The sequence below is a fragment of the Procambarus clarkii genome, chromosome 7, assembly GCF_040958095.1.
Source record: "Procambarus clarkii isolate CNS0578487 chromosome 7, FALCON_Pclarkii_2.0, whole genome shotgun sequence".
NCBI lineage: Eukaryota > Metazoa > Arthropoda > Malacostraca > Decapoda > Cambaridae > Procambarus > Procambarus clarkii.
In genome coordinates, this window is record NC_091156.1 from 16,611,082 (window position 1) to 16,625,775 (window position 14,694).

Sequence of the window (14,694 nt, forward strand, 5' to 3'; positions counted from 1 at the left end):
GTAGACGGTTGGAACAAGTTAAGTGAGAAGGTGGTGGAGGCCAAGACCGTCAGTAGTTTCAAAGCGTTATATGACAAAGAGTGCTGGGAAGACGGGACACCACGAGCGTAGCTCTCATCCTGTAACTACACTTAGGAAATTACACTTAGGTAATTACACATACATTGCAAAAGAAAAGTACCAGTCGCCGACCAGTGGGCAGAGTGCACCACGCCGACCAGTGGGCAGAGTGCACCACGCCGACCAGTGGGCAGAGAGCACCACGCCGACCAGTGGGCAGAGTGCACCACGCCGACCAGTGGGCAGAGTGCACCACGCCGACCAGTGGGCAGAGAGCACCACGCCGACCAGTGGGCAGAGTGCACCACGCCGACCAGTGGGCAGAGAGCACCACGCCAGCCAGTGGGCAGAGTGCACCACGCCAGCCAGTGGGCAGAGAGCACCACGCCAGCCAGTGGGCAGAGTGCACCATGCCGACCAGTGGGCAGAGTGCACCACGCCGACCAGTGGGCAGAGTGCACCACGCCAGCCAGTGGGCAGAGTGCACCACGCCGACCAGTGGGCAGAGTGCACCACGCCGACCAGTGGGCAGAGTGCACCACGCCAGCCAGTGGGCAGAGTGCACCACGCCGACCAGTGGGCAGAGTGCACCACGCCAGCCAGTGGGCAGAGTGCACCACGCCGACCAGTGGGCAGAGAGCACCACGCCGACCAGTGGGCAGAGAGCACCACGCCAGCCAGTGGGCAGAGTGCACCACGCCGACCAGTGGGCAGAGTGCACCACGCCGACCAGTGGGCAGAGTGCACCACGCCAGCCAGTGGGCAGAGTGCACCACGCCGACTAGTGGGCAGAGAGCACCACGCCGACCAGTGGGCAGAGTGCACCACGCCGACCAGTGGGCAGAGAGCACCACGCCGACCAGTGGGCAGAGTGCACCACGCCGACCAGTGGGCAGAGAGCACCACGCCGACCAGTGGGCAGAGTGCACCACGCCGACCAGTGGGCAGAGCACCACGCCGACCAGTGGGCAGAGTGCACCACGCCGACCAGTGGGCAGAGCACCACGCCGACCAGTGGGCAGAGTGCACCACGCCGACCAGTGGGCAGAGTGCACCACGCCGACCAGTGGGCAGAGAGCACCACGCCGACCAGTGGGCAGAGTGCACCACGACGACCAGTGGGCAGAGAGCACCACGCCGACCAGTGGGCAGAGAGCACCACGCCGACTAGTGGGCAGAGAGCACCACGCCGACTAGTGGGCAGAGAGCACCACGCCAGCCAGTGGGCAGAGAGCACCACGCCAGCCAGTGGGCAGAGAGCACCACGCCGGCCAGGCAAAGAAGGCACAAAACTGCATCAAAAGGCCCACCTCGACAGCAAAACCTCAAAATCCCAGCACGACCACAACATGTGCCAAGACCCAAAAAGATCAGTCTGCAAGCCAGGAAGACCCCGGAACCCCAGAAGGCAGAACCGGGTCACACGAGGAAACAAAGTCCCCTGAACCCACAAAGGGGGCCCAAGAGGAAGAAACCTCCAGAACGAAACCAAAGAACCCAAAGGAACCCAGAATTGAACCAGAGGGAGCCCAAACCACCACATTTGCCGGCAGAGAACACCACAAAAAGGCAAAGCACAGCCCCCAGACAGAACCCCCTGGGAAAACGGTCATAACAAACCGAAAACCAAGGGACAAGGTGTGGGAGCAAGCATACCAGCCAGGGGACACTTGAGTCCAAACCCAAAGGTCCAGACCCAAAACAGACTAAATGGAAAACCCGGTGTAAATCAACACCCAAACATTCCCAAAGGAACAGGCAACGGGCAGAAAACACCAGAAAAGCAAAGAAATGACAACAGAATAAAAAAAAACTGAAAAAAAAGGTGAAAACTCAGTCTATAATAAAAGGATAGACTGGGAGATAATAAACAGGGAACTTACAAACATTCCATGGGGAACTGTTCTAAATAATACAAGTCCTACAGAAGGAATAGAAAAACTGACTTCAGTAGCGTATCAAGTCTGTCTGAAACATGTTCCTTTGAGGAAAGCCAGAAAGAGATCTAACGTAGAAAGAGAATGCAGACGACACTATAAACGCAGGAAAAAAATAACGGAACTGCTTATGCAGACACGAATTTCCCGTCAAAGAAGGAATAATTTAAATAGGGAGATTGAAGAAATTGAGCGGAAACTGAAACACTCATATGAAACTGAAGAAAGGTAGTTAGAACAGAAAGCAATTCAGGAAATAAAGAAAAATCCAAAATATTTCTTCTCATATGCGAAATCAAAAGCAAAAACCACTGCCAGTATTGGACCTATTCGTACAAGTGAAGGTTCATACACGGAGGATGACAAAGAAATTAGTGAAATCCTAAAAAAGCAGTATGAGGACATGTTTAGCACTCCAATAAACAACATGAAGGTGGAAGATCCAGACAATTTCTTTATGCGGGATATTCAAACCCCTGTAAATATAACTGCTATAAACACGAGTGCACTAAATTTTGAAAAAGAAATTGAAAACATGCCCATGCACTCGGCCCCAGGTCCAGACTCATGGAATTCAATATTTATAAAGAAATGCAAAGTGCCGGTAGCACAGGCACTCAGTAGTGTGGAGGAAGAGCTTGGACACGGGGGAGATACCAGATGCACTTAAAGTAGCAGACATAGCCCCTCTACACAAGGGAGGGAGCAAAGCATTGGCAAAAAATTATAGACCAGTTGCACTAACATCGCACATCATAAAAGTATTTGAGAGAGTGATTAGGAGTCAGGTCACCAATTTCATGGAGACAAATGACCTTCACAACCCAGGCCAACATGGATTTCGAGCGGGAAGATCGTGCCTCTCACAGCTACTTGAGCACTACGACAAAGTCACTGAGGCATTAGAAGAGAAGCAGAATGCTGATGTGATATACACGGACTTCGCAAAGGCTTTCGATAAATGTGACCATGGCGTGATAGCACACAAAATGAAGTCAATGGGAATAACCGGTAAAGTAGGACGCTGGATACTCAGTTTTCTGTCAAACAGGACTCAGCGAGTAACTGTCAACCATATAAAATCTAGTCCAAGTGCAGTGAAAAGCTCTGTACCTCAGGATACAGTCCTTGCACCGCTGCTTTCCTTATTCTCATATCAGATATAGACAAAAATACAAGTCACAGCTTCGTATCATCCTTTGCAGATGACACAAAAATCAGTATGAAAATTACCTCGGCTGAGGACATTGAAAAACTTCAAGCTGATATTAATAAAGTTTTCGACTGGGCATCAGAAAATAACATGATGTTTAACAGTGATAAATTCCAGGTACTCAGGTACGGTAAAAATGAGGACCTTAAACATAATACAGAGTACAAAACACAATCAAATGTACCCATAGTAGAAAAACAGCATGTAAAGGATTTGGAAATAATAATGTCTGACGACCTAACGTTTAAGGAGCATAACCAAGCAAATATTGCGACAGCTAGAAAAATGATAGGATGGATTACGAGAACTTTCAAATCCAGGGATCCCATCACAATGGTTGTACTCTTCAAGTCACTTGTGTTGTTAACAGTGATAAATTCCAGGTACTCAGGTACGGTAAAAATGAGGACCTTAAACATAATACAGAGTACAAAACACAATCAAATGTACCCATAGTAGAAAAACAGCATGTAAAGGATTTGGAAATAATAATGTCTGACGACCTAACGTTTAAGGAGCATAACCAAGCAAATATTGCGACAGCTAGAAAAATGATAGGATGGATTACGAGAACTTTCAAATCCAGGGATCCCATCACAATGGTTGTTCTCTTCAAGTCACTTGTGTTGTCCTGTCTTGAGTACTGCTCAGCACTCACTTCCTCCTTCAGAGCAGGAGAGATTGCTGAAATGGAAGGAATACAGAGAACATATACGGCACGCATAGACGCAATAAAGCACCTAAATTATTGGGATCGTCTCAAAGCCCTCCTAATGTACTCACTAGAAAGAAGACGAGAGAGATATCAAATAATATACACCTGGAAGATACTGGAGGGCCAAGTACCAAATTTACACAGTAAAATAACAACGTACTGGAGTAAACGATATGGAAGAAAATGTAGAATAGAACCAGTGAAGAGCAGAGGTGCCATAGGCACAATCAGAGAACACTGTATAAACATCAGAGGTCCGCGGTTGTTCAACGTCCTCCCAGCAAGCATAAGAAATATTGCCGGAACAACCGTGGACATTTTCAAGAGGAAACTAGATTTATTCCTGCAAGGAGTGCCGGACCAACCGGGCTGTGGTGGGTATGTGGGCCTGCGGGCCGCTCCAAGCAACAGCCTGGTGGACCAAACTCTCATAAATCAAGCCTGGCCTCGGGCCGGGCTTGGGGAGTAGAAGAACTCCCAGAACCCCATCAACCAGGTATCAACTAGGTATCACCCAAGATGCTGCTCGCACACCCAGTCGCATGTAAACAAACCGCAACGCCGCCCTGGTGGCCACGCCGGGAAACCGGCAGACGAAAATGGCTGCCAGCAGGGGCTGTGACTGACGCTTAATACACAAAAACACGCCAGCAAAAGTAGGAAGCAAGCAGACTGGATGGGCGAAAAACGCCGCCCAACAGCATAAAACCCAGGCAGGGGCAAACCGCCCCAGAACTGCTAGCAGGCTTTCCCCACAGCCCCGGGAACCAACAACAGAGAGCCCGGGGCAGAGCCGTCCTCCAAGCCCTCCGCCCTTAAAGAAAAGTAAGAGTCCATGGGAAAGGCAGCAAGAAAGGGCTGGTAAGACCCAGAAGCCTTGGCAGGAGAAACAGGCTTGAAAAACCTCCATCCCCCAACCCGAACAGGGCAGCCCCCGAAAACCACCCTAGTCTCTGCCCCAACCCCAAAACCCACAGACAGTCCGGAGCCGGGAACAGGGAGGGAAAGGGGCAAACAGCACCTAACCAAACGGGGCGGCCTCGGGGCATCCAGGTGGGAAACCAACCTAGCATGTTGCAGCAACCTAACCTAGCCTGCAACACGGATGCCGCCCGTACTCTGAACAGTAATAACATCAGGAGAGTACTGGAGAACAAGCAGAGAATCTCTCGCAAGACTCCGGGTCAAGGTGTCAGTGACCCAACAGGCAGCATGACGGAGGTAAAAGTGGTGACTGTCACCCGGAGACAAGGGCACAGCAACCAACGATCCCGTACAAGACGGGTTGGAACCCGGAAGACACATTCAATGGTCCCCCGAGCCCAGACGGGTTTCCAGGACCCGTAGGCTGACTGCTACGGAAAGCCCGGGCAAGGTGTTGCTAACCGGTTAAGAAACCCAAACATAACAAGAGGGTAGAGGGCAGACCCCCACCAGGCAAATGAAAATAAAAACAAAAGAAAACCCCCGCAAAAGTACACAGTCTCCAGAGGCAACAGGAACCGGTCGCCACTTAGGTGGCAGGCTGTGCAACACCTTGACGCCCTAACCAGCACAATACCAATCCCTACCCAGGGCCAAACAAGGGCCCCAAGCCCCCAAGGGTGAGGCAAATGCCGAGCAGCAAGAACCTCTACGGGAACGGTTCCCGAACGCCCCAGGGAAGATAACTCTGTTACGCAAGGGCAGTACTCACAGGGCACTTAGGAAAGTCAGCCACTAAGCACATGCAGCCCCGGCACTGATGAAGTACTCCTGGCCACCGCACAACACAACACATGGCAGTGAACGCCACACAAGGCAAACACCGCCTAGGAAACTGTGGCCAGAGAACCGTCTATCCCGGTTGATATTAGCTTACGAACTGAAGCTTGGCAGCCGGCGCGGTAGGTCCGGGGCTCCCCCTTCCCCTCCCGGGGCGGGGAGGGCTGCGCGGACGATCGGCGTGGCAGTAAAGTGTGATGTTTGCTTGTTTGCTTGTTTCCTTGTGATTGTAGGGAGTTTCTACCTCTCTGTTCAGTTTTTTGTTTTAGTTTTTTACCATGTGGGGTTTGTTTTGTTATGCCTACCTTTCTGGGTGCCTAACCTCGGTCGATGGCAGATAAGGAAAACCCCAACCACAAAGGGATTTTCCAGGGCCATTGCTCCCTGAAACTTCTCAGAAGGGGCCAGGTTCTGGCGCTGGTCCCTGGTAGGTCTGAACTCCTTAGCTAATGTCCCGGTTTAATATAACATACATTAGCCCGATAAGCTCCAGGGAGCCGTAGGGGCTCCCCACAGAAAATGGCGTCTGTTTACAAGAGCCCTGAGGAAGCTAATGTGAACCCCGTGTAGCCGCGGGCCATTTGAATCGTGCATGGCACCCTATGGCGTATATGTACGTCATGCGCACCATGGGACATGTTACTCATGGTGTATATATACGCCATGCGCAGTTTAAGGGTTAATGTGTTATACGGCAGAGTGCTAGGAAGACGGGACACCACGAGCATAACTCATCCTGTAACTACACTATGGTAATTACACACACAAACAGTGATTTTGAAAATACAGCCTCACTACTGAGGATACCAATTTAGTCAGTACCATTTATAGTTTAAAAGGATATAAAAGTATGCTATCAAAAATACTATAATGATGATTAAATTTTATCAGCAAAATTCAATAGCCTGACTTACCACTGAAACATGATAGCCTAACCGAAGTAGTTGTCTCTTCTTCATATGTACAGTGCCTCGCATAGTTTCAGTGTTGCGAATAAAGGAGTTGCGTCCAGCAATAATTACAGCATTCCACTGCACACCACTAATGTGCTCTATAGGAATCTTGAGTGAAGTAGGAGCAAGGTCAAGGTATTCTTCAGGCAGTGATACAGGATCTCCATTGTTGGTCGTGCAAAATACCAAGTCTGCCAATTACCATAAGGAATAGATCATCATATTTAATTACTGTTCTGTACTTAGATTTTAACTTATTATTCCACCAATAAAAAAAGAAAATAGAATAATATACAATATTTGAAACATTTATCAGTAACAAAACAATTTCCTCAATTTGTTAACCTGGATTCTGGAAATGTGGAAGGACATGAGTGGCTGTAACAAGGTGCTGCCCTCCCATCATGGCTGCTAATTTGTCTTTAACTTCTAGTAGTAAGCGTTCTTGATGCGTCAAGTACTTGGCAGGCCCTAGTGGCAAGTTTCCCATGTATTGCTGAAAAGAAAAGAACATTTATTAATCATAACAAGTATAGTATTAAAGAACCAACAACCAGTAATGAAATGCCCCATTGTGGGGTGACCCTGGTGGCTCCCTAAAGCTATGTTGCTCATATAGCTTCCAAATACTTAGCCACACAAGTCACAGGCGTCTATTGGCCTACTGGGGACCAGATCCAGAACATGACCCTCTCAAAAAGGCACAGGGAGCAGGGAATTGTTACAATCATCCCTCACCAAGAAAGCCCCCAGAAAGGATACAAAAAATACAAAACACCTGATGATTCATGAAAACAAAACTAAAACAGCCAAAAGATACTGCAAAAGAATCATTCATAATGAAAATGTTCAAATGAAATTTGGTACGAAGAGTGCTACCCCAGAGTGCAAATGCTAAGCCACCGCCATCGCCTTTTACCTCAGTGTGCATGCGCCAAACCACCAGCAGTCAGCAAAGCTGGCGTCCCATGCCATGCATTTAGTCCGTTGCTGATGAGCCATGAACTGATGTACTTAGTAGGGGGGAGTCAGGAAGCCACCAGGACTCATCCAGAGAGGGAAGTTTCATTACATTACATTCAATGCTGGCTTTCTGGGAAAGCCCCTAGGTGGCTCCTTGCAGCTAACTAGCAACAGAGAAGAAAGAAAAAGGGACCCGACAGGAAGGCAGTGGGTGGCAGTTACAATGTCAAAGAAGAAACACCAAGCCAGGAAATTCAGCCCAAGGCAACACAAGCCTAAATGGGAGCAGGAACGTTGACCAAATGCCTAGCCGCCAGGACCCTATTAGATCTCCAAAACCCTTGAGCCCGAATATCAGCCATGACAAACTAGTACAATATTAGCAAAAGCAGCAGCCAAAGCTACAAACTTATGAACATTGTGGGCCCAAAGGTAGACTGCAAGGAGGACAGCTTTGAAAAGCATTGCAGATGATGACCTAGCACAAACATGCCCTGGAACTGGGAACTAAGGAAACCATATCACCAAACAGCACATCCACCAAAATAGAACTAGAGGTGCATAGATAGTGAAGAACCACAGCTACCGGACACAACAAATGATGTACACCAGACCAAACAAATTATCAATTACCAAGGGACCCTTCTGGAGGTCAACAGTTTCATTCTTCGCCAGAAAAGAAGTAGATGGCTGCAGGCAAAGATCTCGCTCAACAGGACAAAATGATCATGCATCCTGTGGAGAGCATGAAATTTCCCAACTTCACAACCAGAGGCAAGAGCCAATAAAAACAAAGCCTTAAGAAAAACCTCCCAGTCTAAAGGGGCACGTGTGAACAGAGGGGAAGAAAAAACACACAACACTGATCCAGAAACCAAGAAGGTTCAAGGGGGAGCAGGGAGTTAACCTCAGCTAGAGGTTAACCATTCACTGCGCCATTTGACATAGCACGGCATTTGGCGGTGCGCCACCCGACTCAGGAGTGATGTTAGGATACTGTAAGATTCAAAATGCATGCACGGTTGGTTGGGTCCGAGATGGATGCCCGAGACCTCCAGTGAGTGATAGCCATCTTGAAAAAACTCCCAGCATGCCCCAAGACCACAAGTTGGCTCAGTTCTGAGTGAGCATCCATGGCTGGCGCATGCACCTCCGACTCCCAATCCCCTGTTGGACGGGGTGTCGAAAGGTCGCTCTCTGATGATGAAATTCAGACCTTATGATTAGAAGAAGATAAGGGTAGTAATATTGATAAAGCAAGGCACGATAAAGCACGATATGTTTGGACTTTGATAAATTTGGTGTTTGGACTTTGGGAGGAGTATCTAACCACACTGGGATTGGGAGCTGTGCATTCCCAATCCCAGGGCGAGATCCATGCTTCCACCAGTCATGTAGTCATGTCTTTCAACCCCCCCCCCCCCATGTATAATGGTACCTAGTCTCCTTATCCTACAGAGCCAGCCACATCTTGAATAACTGAGGCCAGTGGAACAGTATTTATGCCGTTCCTTCTGGCAGGGGTGCCAGATGGCCTGGACCCCGGAGAGAGGAGGGGGATACGCTACAACCCCCCTCCCTCTCAGCCTAGTGGACCTCTTGCGGTCCTGGGGAAGGTGATGTCGGAAGTCACCTGGCTGATGCCTCACCCATATGAGGTTGCTAGCAGTATGTTGTATTGCTGTCATCAGTAGCGCTGGTTTTAGACGTCAACAAGTAATTAAGATGGACCGTCGCCTTGCTAATGTCATCGAAGCATGCCCAACCCTGCTGTATCAACAAAGGCATATGCAGGACCGGAGATGGAAGATGTATGGTCTTCAGAATGCACCCCAGCTTCCAGATTATGCAAGACCTTTCTCTGGTTCTCAAGGAAGCCACATCCGCTGAAGGAACAAGATGATTAACGAGGTGATCACAGAGGAACAGCACGATCCCTGTAGAGGGTGCTTAACCCGCCAATAGAGGGACACATTGCGCGTCTTTCAGTATTCAGTGTTTGATGAGAGAACGAAGAAAGTGGTTAAGGCCTAGTATGCTGTGATGAGGGACACCTGTGAGGGGATGGAAACTCAGGAGCTGTAGTCAGGACCTACTCATCTGTCACCAGGCCAGCACAGCCTCAACGCCTATAATTGCTCACTTCTATAGCAAGACCTCGTTGGTGTCAACGTCCCAGCATTGCCATCAAGACAAGATTAAAAGAGAAAAGTCAATTAGAAGAAGATGTAAATTTTGAAGGTTCTTCAGTCCTGAACGACTGGTTGCTGGACTGCCACTGTTGAATGGACCGTCGGGATTATGTAATATTGTTATATTAAAAGCAGGAATTTATGCATAAAGCCTGAATGATTGTGTAACTGTACTTAGTTAGGTTAGATATTTTTTTAAGGCAATTTATTTTTCAAACTGAAGGACCAGTCTGGGTTAAGACAAAATCATGCTTAACTAACATACACATGGTTTTGTCTTAACTCCGGGGAAAGAGGGATGTGACAGTTGTTGAGGTAACTTGAACAGAAACTTGGATGGTATCTGACTTACGAGACATTTACAGGGTGAGGCGAGGTTTCTGTGACCAATGTAACATACGTTTATGTTATGTTGTTGGGTTGATTAGATACACAGTGTTTAGCGAGTTTCATATTTATTTAGTAGTCCTGGATACAGCAGTGTCGTAGACGTTGAGACGAAGCCTGGAGCAGAGCAGAGCCGAGTGAGGCCGGAGTCGTGGAGCTCTATGTGGGAGAGCATGGCTCAATTGGGAATTGTGAGTGTCTGAACTCGGGGAGCGAGAGCATGGCCGCTCGATGCGGTCGTAGTTTTAAAGTTCTAAAGAGATGCGGTCCCTGTAGTTTTAAAGGTTGGAAGGCTATCCCATGTTACTAAATTCAAATCCGTCCATTCAATGGAAAATTGCGATAGACGAGTAAAAAAGCTTGTTTTCGAGAGAGGGAGTGGAGAGCTGTGGTCTGTGTCTCAGACGAGAGAGGAATCTGGGGTGTAGTGTTGGGTATCACAGGGAGAGGGAGATTGACAATCTGGTCAAGCTTCATCACTGCTGAATCTTGAGTGAGTACTGGTCCCTTATGTTCTAACATCACAAGTGTTGATAATTATATTTCCTTGATAGGGAAGATAGATTAGGATTTTTATATTGAGCTTAATTAAATAAATTTATATTATTAAATTGTCCATCTGGTGTATCCATTCGTACCTGTTAGTCATTCATAGAGAGTTGCCAGTAAATAAGGAAAATTAAATGTGTTCTCACCCGAAGACGTTGTCCCGCAGGTGGGACACCAACAAAGAAGCCACCTGATCACCAGAGAGAGATGAAGATAAACCGAGTCAAAAAGATTACGCAAAGACTCGAGGAGAAGATCGAACAAGCCACGTGATGCACCGGGCCGATCTGTTGGAAGAGGCAGAGCTGTGGGAAAACCTCCAGGTTCGAACATTGGGCAAACAGCGCCTGAAACCACGGCTGTTCCGGCCACCACGGGGGCCAAGACGACAACTCTCCCCTGGTAGGTCTCCAACCAAGTCAGGACCTGGAGCCACAGCTGAACTGGGAGAAAGAGGTACAGGAACCCCCCACCTCGACAGCTTTGCAGTCGGGGAAGGGCGCCACACACAGGGGAAGGCGCCGTGACAACGCCGACGAAGAGGTCCACCTCAGGGCGTCCGAACGTCCGGCAAAGCCAACTGAAGGAGTCGGCATCGACTGTCCATTCCGTGGAGAGGGGAACGAAACAGGACAAGCCATAGACCAAGACGTTGGACACTCCCCGCACATGAACTGCCAGGAGAGCCAAACCCCGAGAACTCAGCAGACGAGTCACCCAAAGCGACCAGCGCCAAAGAGCCAACGACCGCATCGAACTCCCTTGGTTCAGCCAATGAACCACCAGGGAGCAGTCCGAATAGAACCGGATCGTTGATCCACGGACGACCCGAATCCTCCGAAGCGCAAACCACACCGCCGTGAACTCCTGCACCGCGCTGTGGGCTCTACGGAAGGACAGACCCCACCGCCCCTGAACGGCCTAGTGAGCACTAGTCACAAAGCCCCAGCCAAGAGACGAAGCGACCGTGAACACATTGAGCGAGGGCTCGGGCAGGCGCCAAGGCACTGAACCTCGAAAACCCCGAAGAGGAAGCCAGCGACGCAGCAGCCGACGCAGAGCCCCCTTGGGTCGAACCCAGCAATCACGAGAAAGGCGGAAGGGACATTCCCGAAGGAACCAGAACAGCCAACATAGCCAAACCCGACCCGGCGAGTAGACCATCATCACAAAGTTCACGCTCCCGCACAAGCCCTCAAGCAACTGCCGAGTGACCCGGGTGCCCCCAAAAAACTGGTGCAAGCGGGACTGCAGCCGGAGGAGAGACTCCAGAGGAAGAGACAAGGAAGCAGTCTGAGAGTCCCACACAAGACCCAGCCACGGCCGAACCTGGGAGGGAACCAGATGGGACTTCCTCCAGTTCACAAAGAACCCGAACCCGGCGAGCTGGTAAAGCACGAAATCCCTGGCTAGTAGACAACTGGACCAGCTGGGAACCCAAACCAGCCAGTTGTCGAGGTAGGCCAACACCTGAACACCTAACAGATGCAGACAAGCCATGACGACCCGCATAAGGGGTGTGAACAGGCAAGGTGCCAGATTCAACCCGAACGGGAGACAACGAAAGCGGCAACCCTGACGCCCCACAACAAACCCGAGTCAATCCCTGAACCCTGGCTGAATCAAGACGTGTCAATAAGCGTCCCGGAGATCCAGGGACACCATCCAAGGCTCCAATAGGAGCCGAACTTCAAACTGCGTAGTCATCCGAAAGGAGGGGCAATGAACCCAGGGGTTCAGACGGGACAAGTCCAGAATGAACCTCAGGTTCACACAGTCCCGTTTCGGCACTGGAAACAGACGGGAAACCCATCTGAGGGACGACGTTGTTTTGACGACACCTAAGCAAACCTACTCCAAGATGACCCGACAGATCGCAGGAAGAGGCCTGTCCCGCCAGCCCCGAACCTCCAGAAGGAGGAGGGGCCACCAAACGCAACCGCAGGCAGAGAGAAATGACCCAAAACGCCTACAAATTGTGGAACGAAGCGTGAGCGTACAAGCCTCCCAAGCCACCCCCCCCCCCATCGCCCCGTCAATGGGGCAAACTGCGAAAGGGTCGGCACCCCTTACGAGACCCAGAACCTCACACAGAGAGACCACCGCGCCGACCAGACGAAGGCAAGATCGAAGGTGGAGGCCGAACCTGAACCCGGCACTTGTGGCCTACCACGGTGAGAGGAACTCTGAGCCCTGGCACGACCCCTCTGGGAAGCCCCCCCCCTCCTCCGGACCCCCGGAGAACCAACAAGTCAGACATAGGCCGACAAGTAGCCGAAGCAGCCCGAATATACTGCGCCACGGCAGAATCCTCAAAAAGCAGAAGACAAAAAGGAAAAAGACATCTTAAGAGCCAGGGCCCAGGCCTATTCCAGGGAGGAGGCAAGCACCGCCTGCCGACACGTGAGTTGGGAAGCATAGAACAGGGAAAGCGCATCCTGCAGGATAGGCGCAAACAGCTTCAGTAAGGCAGTCGATGAACGGGCCGCCGAGCCCAAGGCACCGGACCCAGGGACGACCCCGAGCACCCCTACATCCTCCTTAAGCCAGTCCGAAGGCAGCTCCAGAAGGAAAAAGAAATGCAATGCCGAAGTCAAAAGGCCATGAGCACACAAGTCCTCAGCATCCTGTGCAGTCGAGAGGGAGCGAACCTGCACATGGAGCTGCACCATGTCCACATCCCGGGAAAGGGCAGGGGCAAACAAGCACTCATTGAGGTGCTCCAGGTCACCTCCCAGGAAAACCTGAACCACTGTCACAGCCTCGCGCCACTCAAGCGTGCGGGTACGGCAGAAAGAATGCCAAGCCTCCAAGGCAAAGACAGGGCAGTCCGCCAGCCAGGATGACTCCGGAACCTTGTAACAGACCCAGAAAGGGAACGAAGTCCCAAATCTGAACGAAGACGGATCCATCACCGAGGCATAATCTGAGTCAGGCAGGAGGTAAGCCGCAAGGGCTGCCCGCACCGCAGAAGGTTGGATGCAAAAAGCCAAAAACCTCCGGAAGGACGGAACCGACGAACCTAGGGGGGACACGGAACCGAACCTGGGGAGGGGCAGACACCAAATTCAATTCATACGCAGAGGATGGAAAAGAGAACCCCACTCCTTGTAACAAGAAGCCCCGCTCAGAAGGTAGAAAAACCCAGGCGGAGTCCAGCAGAGCCCAAGGCCCCCAAGTCAGCCCCTCCCCCGCTCCGGGATCCTCCTCTGCAGGACCCAGGGCCGAGTCATCTCCCAAAGCACCGGCCTCAAAAGACAAAGCCGGCGCGGCCGCATAAGCCGAACGAAAGGGGGCCCACTGGTCAGACCCAGTGGCTTCGGCAGGGAGACTAGACTCGAATGCCTCCGTCGCCACACAGGAAGGCGCATCCCCCGAGACTGCCCGAGCCTCAAGACCATCTAAACCCTGCTCCGGCAGACGCTTCGGGGCCGGAAGCAAGAATGGGGGGGGGGAACCAGACCAAACCACAGGAGGGGAAGGACGAGGGGTGGGGGGGCAGACTGAACCAAAATCGAAGCGACCGACAACCCACACTCATGTCCGGGTCCCTATAAGCAAAATGGGGCAGCCTCGGGGCATCGGGGTGAGCAACCAACCGAGCGCGTTGCAACAACCTAAAACACGCATGTAATGCCTGTACCCTCATAAGATCATCACCAGACTGGGTAAATTGAGTCACTAGCAAGCAGCAGAACTCACAGGACTCGGAGTCGAAAGTGTCACCGACCCAACAGGCAGCGTGACAGAGGCAAAAACAGTGAGGGTCACTCTGAGACAAGGGGACCGAACAGCCCTCAAACTCACACAAAGCGAGGGGGAAACTCTGGGGTCACATCCATCGGACCTACGCACCCCCTAGGGGTTTCCCAGGGCCCTGAGCGCTTAAAGAGACCCAGGTAACCCCAGGCAGGGTACTGCTAACCGGCACCCAAAACTACTAAGCAAACACACTAAAACT

At 50.9% G+C, this 14,694-nt stretch overlaps 1 protein-coding gene across 1 annotated transcript in view; it reads right to left on the reverse strand.

The window, feature by feature from the left end:
• The window catches only part of LOC123761412 (FAST kinase domain-containing protein 5, mitochondrial), a 61,389-nt gene that overhangs the window by 17,891 nt on the left and 28,804 nt on the right, over window positions 1-14,694 (reverse strand). Inside the window, exons 4-5 of the mRNA XM_045747436.2 lie at window positions 6,988-7,138; window positions 6,604-6,833 (exon numbers count right to left, since the gene is read on the reverse strand). Coding sequence (XP_045603392.1) covers window positions 6,604-6,833; window positions 6,988-7,138 — 381 coding nt within the window. The remainder of the gene's footprint in view (window positions 1-6,603; window positions 6,834-6,987; window positions 7,139-14,694) is intronic.